At 43.1% G+C, this 8,006-nt stretch overlaps 1 protein-coding gene across 1 annotated transcript; it reads left to right on the forward strand.

Annotated features, from left to right (window-relative positions):
• Positions 1-389: 389 nt before the first annotated feature.
• LOC130590498 (uncharacterized) lies at positions 390-3,254 on the forward strand. The gene is made up of 5 exons (XM_057392961.1): positions 390-518; positions 980-1,528; positions 1,628-1,918; positions 2,035-2,250; positions 2,322-3,254. Exons 1-5 carry the CDS (start codon positions 390-392, stop codon positions 3,252-3,254), a joined length of 2,118 nt encoding a protein of 705 aa, XP_057248944.1.
• The last annotated feature ends 4,752 nt before the right edge of the window (positions 3,255-8,006 follow it).

The raw sequence follows: 8,006 nt of genomic DNA on the forward strand, positions 1-8,006 counted from the left end.
ACGAAGGCAGGGATTCCGTCGTGATGGCCACATGTCTTTAGCACTGTGAGCCTGTCAGGGGTGTTATTCATATGTCTTTAGCACTGTGACACTGACACCTCCAGACAGTCCCTTGAAGACGAAGACATTCGACCCCTCTCCCCTTAGTCATTATGTTCGACCCTCTCCCCTTAGCTATTTGATGCTCCTTTCTTTCTTTTTTTAACACGCATTTTTTTTTTCAGGATGGTGTACTTCAAAGAATTTAAGCACGGCGATGACATTCATCTTTCTTTAATTGACAATGAAGAAGATGATCTACGAACTGGCATTACTTTTGTTATTACAAATCATTGCTTCGTCCTGATGGCATGCATACACACATTAACAAAGGATCTTTACTGAGTGAAATGTCAGTAAAGGTGAGCAAGGGGTCCCACGACGTAACTCCGATGTATGTCCTTAAAAGCACTGTTCGAGACAACTTTGAGCTTCCTACGTCTTCATCGATGCTTGGTCGCAGAATCATTTCAGGTTCGGTGCGGTGGGGCTCTAAAATTTGAGGATCTCGGGCGAGGCGGTTTACCTGCCCGGTTATTGGGAGTGGACTGAGGATGTTTTGTCTCGTTTTGGGTCAATTCTCGACTCTTGTTCTATTTACCCTGCAGTCCAAGCTTCTCTTTTTTTTGACAAGAACCCAACATCATTCGCTCATTTTGTGAGAGCTGGTGTCCTACTAGTAATACACTTCATACCATGACTGGCGAGTGGTCTATTTCATTGTGGGACTTGTACAAGTTTGGAGGGTTACCCATCGTCGGAAAAATTTATGATGAGACAGTCCCTAGCTACAACATCATGCGTGCTCGAGACAAAGAGGGCAGACGATTACTATCTCAAGCTTGTGAGATACTGTTTGTTGTTTATCATACCCTAACAAAGGACCCCCACTCTAGGAAAGGTGTGAGCGCTCAAAGCTGGATTGATTTTTGGTGTAAAGAAGAGAGTTCACAAGGAGCCTACCAAGAGGCGCAGATACTCTGAGTCTCGCCCAAAATTTACTGCTAATCCAAGCGTAAACATTGAAACCCAGCCGATTGTTTGGGAGAAAGCAGAATCAGATATGTTTAACCTTCTTGGACTCAAAGGTGTGAATAGGAGGACGAACACTTATGTTGCTGCCTTTATATCTTGTTGGTTATGCACTTTTGTGTTGCCTGACTCTGAAGAGAGGTTGATTAGACCGAGCACTTTTGAGATTGCTGTCTTGATGGCATGTGGGCACACCTTTAGTCTTGCAGTTCCAGTGCTTTCCAGTATATATCGCGGTCTGAATGCTATTGCAAGCGCTCCGAAACCAGCTTATTCAAAGACCTTCTTCCCAGCACATTACCTTTATGGTTGGTTAGCATATTATTTCAACACTCACCATGACGCCGACCCTGTCCCACCTGGTCCTTGGATGGTTATATATTCGGGTGCACAAGGATCAAAATTCTTTAACGGAGATGATGCTCATAGTCTTATACATGCAGGGGCGTCAATTAACGTGGGTTGCACCATGTTGAACAAGACAAACATGACCTTTTGCATGATGACGGTCAACTAGACCCTGTCAAATTCAGTTATATGGTTTCTCTTCGATCAGGTTACCTCGTCTTGCGTTCCTGCGACAAGTTTCATGTTGAACCTTACTCCCCACATCGATTTGCACGACAGTTTGGCTATTGCCAAATATTACACTGGCTTACTGCGTCGTGATGTACAAGAACGGCAGGTGTCTTACTATGAAGCTTTGCGTTATTGGACGCTGCTTTTGTTTACGGAAAGCCAGTCTCGTGTTTTTACACCATGCCAATCACTAGACTGGAAAAACTTGGTGACATCTGAATTTGCTAGCTGGTGGCCTAAAGTGTCTATTGGGGATTTGAGGAAGAATGTTGAAATGCTTTGTTCAAGCGCCCTGACTGATGCATCAAAGTACAAGCACGGTCCACGACATAATGATGGAAGGCGTTTGGAGCCGCCAAAAGATGACGATTTACGTCTTAGCAGCACCCTGACAACCGCAGTAATAAACCAACAGCAGATCGTCATGGTTCCATTAATGGTGCAGACACTAGTGACACAGAATCCGATGTCAATTTTAAACACAAACGTAATGGGAAGAGGAAGTCAACCTCCCAGGCTCAAGGAGTTGGTGCATCGAGCTTTACGGAGTTTTTTGATAACATACCAAATTCTCCTTTTCTTCCTACCGATCTTCATTTGGTAAGTTCGACTTCTCTTCTTTTCCTTCTTTTCCTTTAATTGCTTCCTTTTATTTATTGATTTCCTTTCAGGACGGTGACATCGACTTGGATGCGGGCATTCAAGACATTGTAGATGATAATCGGGTTGTAGAGGGCGATACCCATCCTCCAACCAGAAAAGGAAAGGAATTAAGGGTCGCCCAGGATTCGACGCATGTGGACCAAGCGAAAGAGACTCATCCAATTTGCCTATCTTCATCAACTCGTAGTGAACGATCGATTCAGGGTCCCCATTCTCTTGAAGTCGCCTCTAGGGCTTTGGATATTCACTCTAACGATGTGAACGCCTCAGATGACGCTATAAAGGGTGATCACATTCCTACTACATCTTCTAACACTTTTTGTCCAGGGCCTAATTCTTCTACCATCTTTACCAACGCTATCAGAAGCATTGGAGCAGGCTATCTGACCATGTTGCAACAATCGCCTTTTTCTGAGATTGAGGAAAAATATGCGGAAGCTCGCATGGTGTATAAAGGCATACAAAACCTTAAGGGTGACCCACGTCCGCTGAAGCATAAGGTTGATTCCTATTTTTGGTCTGTCAAGACTTATCTTGCTTTAGAGGCAGAAGTTGCAGGGCGCCAGCGGTCAGAGCAGGTGGAGCATGACATGCGTGCTCAGTCAGAGTTGCTGAAACAAGCTGAGTCCGATTTTGTTAAAGAGCAAGAGAAGCAAAAACTATTAGAGGAACATGATGCAACAGTCACAAAAAGGGTAAGTGATCTAGAAGCTGAGTTACAAAAAGCTTGTGAGGAGAAAGTTCATTTATCTGATGAGTTGGCGGCTAACAAAACCCGTTTGATGTCCTATGAAGAACAAATAAAGGCTGTGAAACAAACCCTGGATGAGTTAGCAGCAACACCATCTTTGAGTACTGATGAGATTTCCCAACTCGAACAACATAGGGTGAACCTTCTCGAACTACAATCTGCGATCAAACCCTTTGAGTGGATGGATTGAGACTGAACACATATTTTGTTTTATTTGCTTTTATTTTTTTATGAGATGAACGCATCGTCCCTTTTTTTTTTTTTTTTTTTTTTTTTTGTTTCACCGTTCACAGTTTATACTCTTGCGGGCCAGGAGTATTACAATTTTTTTTTTTTTTTGTTTCGCCGTTCACAGTTTATACTCTTGCGGGCCAGGAGTATTACAATTTTTTGTTTTTTTTTGTTTCGCCGTTCACAGTTTATACTCTTGCGGGCCAGGAGTATTACAATTTTTTTTTTTTTTTTTTTTTTGTTTTGTGGTGTGGTGTGGCTGCACTCGAGTAATTTTTTATGTTACCCTAGCTGCCTACGTATTTGTAAAATGTCAACAAATTGCTTTTACAAGATCAAGCCAACGTAGTTCAAATGCACGTATGTTTCTTTCAACATATGCAGTTTATCCTCTTGCTTAGGAGTTAACGATGCTTACTTTTCATGAGTAGTAGCGCTTCAGAAACTTGCCGTTGATAGGCCCCACCCGTAATCCGTCAGCGTCAACAATTTTATAGGCCCCATTAGTGTACACCTCTTTGACAACGTATGGACCATCCCATTTAGAACTGAATTTACTTCCCGTCTTGCGAGAAATAATGATGGGTCTCTTAATTGCTAGGACCATGTCTCCAACTTGAAAGGAGCGAGGTCGAACTTTCTTATTGAAAGCGCGTGACAGGCGAGCTTGGTAGCACTCAGATTTTTGTTGTGCTTGGAGTCTTTTTTCGTCAAGCGCCTCCAACTCAGCAAGTCGGAGTTTATCATTTTCATCAGACGTCAAGCCTTCCTGTATGGCAATTCGCAATGATGGAATTTGAAGTTCTAGGGGAGAACTGCCTCAACGCCATACACCAACGAGTATGGGGTTGATTGTGTTGCTGATTTATATGTCGTTCTGTATGCCCATAAAGCTTCCCCTATTCTTTCATGCCAATCACGTTTGGACTTGGCGACCACTTTGCTCAATAAACTACAAAGTGTCTTGTTGAACGCTTCAGCTAAACCATTTGCAGGTGCATTGTACATTGATGATCTATGTTGTGTGAATTTAAACTTCTCACATAAGTTTTTCATCAACTTATTGTAAAATGGTGTTCCATTGTCCGTGACAATTCGTTGGGGTACACCATATCTGTAGATGATGTGAGTACGAATGAAGTCAACAACATTTTCTTTTTTCACTTCACGTAGGGGGATGGCTTCTGCCCACTTAGAAAAATAATCAGTCGCTGCCAAAATATATGCTTGTCCAGCAGATGACTTTGGTGTAATTGGGCCAACTACATCGAGTCCCCATGCTTCAAATGGCCAGGATGCGACTGTGGGGTGCAATGGCTCTGGAGGTTGATGAATGAAGTTAGCGTGAAATTGGCAGGCTTCACATTTCTTTGCATAGTCCATGCTATCTTGTACCATGGTTGGCCAATAGTAACCCATTCTTTTAATACGGTCATGTAGTTTTGGACCAGACTGATGAGCGCCACAGACTCCAGAGTGAGCTTCCTCCATGGTTTGTTTTGCTTCTTCATCTCCAAGACATCTTAACCAAAGACCATGAAAGGATCGTCGATAGAGAGTCCCCTTATAATATATAATCGTGAGGCTCGACGACGAATCTCTGTCTTATGTTTTGGATCACTTGGCAATTTTTCATGTTCCAAATAATCGATAATTGGTTGACGCCAATCTTCTTTGTCGATTTGATAGACAGAGATTATGTCGACTTCTTCAGCATATTCATCAACACCATCGTCATCAGGAGTAACAACCCATTGTTTGCAAACGGGTACATACATTCTTTCTTCTGCCCCCAGTGCCAAAGTGGCTGCAAGCCCAGCTAGCGCGTCAGCCATCTTGTTGGCACTCCTTGGAACATGTTCTAACTTGACGGTATCGAGTTTGTCAAGCAATTGTGATGCTTGCCTTTGACAAGGGATTAAATCATTCTTTTTTACTTCATATTCACCTGATAGTTGTTTTAGGACCAATTGGGAGTCCCCGTGAATGTCTAAATCTCTAAGTCCCATTTCGATTGCCATTTGGAGGCCTATTATGAGTGCTTGGTACTCAGCCATATTATTGGAGCACAGTTGAGTTAGCATAAAAGAGTATGGCAGTATACACTTTTCTGGAGAAATGAAGACAACTCCAGCTCCCGCACCGTCATGACGAGCGGCACCGTCAAAGTACATTTTCCAAGGTGGGAGTATTTCAATGAAAAACACGTCTTCACCTGGCAAATCATCTGATATCTCCCATTCTGCAGGGACTGGGTGGTCCGCGAAAAAATCTGCTATCGCTTGCCCCTTGACAGCCTTTTGCGGAACATACACAATGTCATATTGTTTCAGAAGCATAGCCCACTTTGCAAGTCTGCCAGACAACACGGGCCTTGAGAGAATGTATTTTATTGGGTCAGACCTTGAGATGACATGAACTGTATGTGCTTGCATGTAATGTCTTAATTTTTGGATTGCAAAAATCAAAGCAAGGCAAATTTTTTCAATGGGGGAGTAATTCAATTCAGCACCCACCAAAGTTCGGCTTAAATAATAAAGAGCTGTCTCCTTACGATCTTCTTGCTCTTGAGCACACATTGCCCCCAGGGATCGCTCCTGCGCCGCGATATAAAGGATGAGTGGTTTCCCTTTTATTGGTGCCCCCAAGACGGGGGGAGAAGACAAATACTTCTTGATACTTTCAAGGCCTTTTTACATGAGTCATCCCATTTGAATGGGGCATCCTTTTTCATGAGATGACTAAAAGGATGACATCTGCCTGCCAAATTGAAATAAACCTTCGAATGTAAGCGAGACGCCCTTGGAGGCCACGCAACTCCTTGAGGTTCTTAGGTTCAGGCATCTCTTGGATGGCCTTAATCTTTGCTTGATCAATTTCAATGCCCCTGTGCCTGACAATGAAGCCTAGAAACTTTCCTGAGGTGACGCCGAAAGCGCACTTGAGAGGGTTCATCTTTAATTTCCATTTTCGCAATCTTTCGAAGACTTGACGAAGGTCATGTAAATGATTCTCCTTCTTCTTAGACTTTACCACCAAGTCGTCTACGTAGCATTCCACAATTTGATGCATCATATCTTCGAAAATTTTCTGCATTGCACGCTGATACGTAGCTCCGGCATTTTTCAAGCCGAAAGGCATAACTTTGTAACAGAATATCCCTTTAGGGGTTGAAATGCAGTTGCTTCTTGATCTTCAGGAGCCATGTGGATTTGATTGTATCCAGACTGTACAATCCATAAATGACAAAGCCTCATGACCAGTGGTAGCATCAATCATGATTTCCGTTACGGGGAGTGGGAAATCTCCTTTGGACACGCCTCATTCAAATCGCGGAAGTCCACACAAACTCGTAACTGTCCATTTTTCTTTCGTACTGGCACAATGTTTGCTATCCAAGTAGGGTACTTGACTTCACGAATAAATCCTGCATCAATGAGCTTGTTTACTTCTGCCTCAATTTCAGGAATTAGTTCTGGCCTGAAACGTCTTTGAGATTGCTTCTTTGGCTGACACCCTTTTTGATGGCTAAACGATGGACAGCGACTTTCGGGTCGAGTCCTGGCATCTCCTTATAGCTCCATGCAAATACGTCTTTATAATCAGAGAGTAACATGGAATATTTTTGTTCTTCATGTTGGGTAAGAGAAGCGCTTACGTAGACAGGGCGTGGCTCTTCTTGAGTTCCAAGGTTTAACTCTTTTAACTCATCAACGGTGGCTTGCCCCCCATCTTCAAGAGTTTTAGGAGCCTCATCTGTTTCCATCTCCTCGTCACTTTCAGGAGCCTCATGCCCTGTGATATGGTTTGAAGAAACAAATTCAACATCCTTTTCTTTTTCTTGACTAGGCGAACTCCTTTGATTTGTTAACACTATGACACGACCTTTGGCTTTCAAAGGTGTATGTTCAATGATGTCTACCACCTGTGTACGCCTCATGCGAGATGGAATAACACTTTGAGGTGCGTCCTCGCCTTTGACTTCATCTTTGCTTCTTGTGATGCGACTTAGTACCGACCGTCTTGGTTGTTTATCAATTGAGGTCGATGCGCCAAGACGTTTAAAGACAGATGCCTTCTTCTTAGAGAATCGAGAAGCTTGTAAGGGTGTTCGTGTTTTTGGTTTCACACCTTCATTTAGCTCATGTCCACCAAGTCTGTCAAAAACCGATGTATGGTTCTTTATGACAGGCGACTGTATTCGATCAAAGACCGATATTTTTTGCTGGGTCGCACCTTCTTCACCCTCATTTTCTTCGACTTCCTCCGCAGTAATATATTGTGAAGAAGAGGTTGTCCCTCTACGCCGTGCGGAAATTTTGATGGGTGTTGGAGCTTCAAATCCCAAACCAACTTTAGTCGGACGTACCTCAACGCCATATTCTTGTAATCTCTTTTGTGTGTCATTGATTCCATGAGGCTTAACCTCAATAACATTTCCCATGGACGCTGGATTTTCGAAGTCATAACCAGAGTTCGCCAAGAGCTTATAAGCGTTTGGGTCAAATTTACCCTTGTTAAGCCATTTTCTCCTAGATTGATCAACAGATTCCGATGTCGGAGGCTTAGCAATTTGATTGTGGTTGGCTCTAGGCAAAGGAACAACCACTTCTTGCTTTAAACATTGGAGAGTAGTCTCATCTACTCCTTTTTCTTCCTTTGGATCTACTTTCATGACCTGATGCCCTGCAAAAGGTGATTCCCCTTCCTT

Source organism: Beta vulgaris, chromosome 2 (assembly GCF_026745355.1).
Source record: "Beta vulgaris subsp. vulgaris cultivar EL10 chromosome 2, EL10.2, whole genome shotgun sequence".
NCBI lineage: Eukaryota > Viridiplantae > Streptophyta > Magnoliopsida > Caryophyllales > Amaranthaceae > Beta > Beta vulgaris.

What these genes read in the sequence shown, in the direction of transcription:
- LOC130590498 (XM_057392961.1), top strand. Translation starts at nt 390, where the DNA reads ATGTCAGTAAAGGTGAGCAAGGGGTCCCACGACGTAACTCCGATGTAT. An exon ending in TTGGGGATTTGAGGAAGAAT is followed by an intron (nt 1,919 to 2,034) that starts GTTGAAATGCTT and finishes ACGTCTTAGCAG; the next exon opens with CACCCTGACAACCGCAGTAA. An exon ending in TTCCTACCGATCTTCATTTG is followed by an intron (nt 2,251 to 2,321) that starts GTAAGTTCGACT and finishes ATTTCCTTTCAG; the next exon opens with GACGGTGACATCGACTTGGA.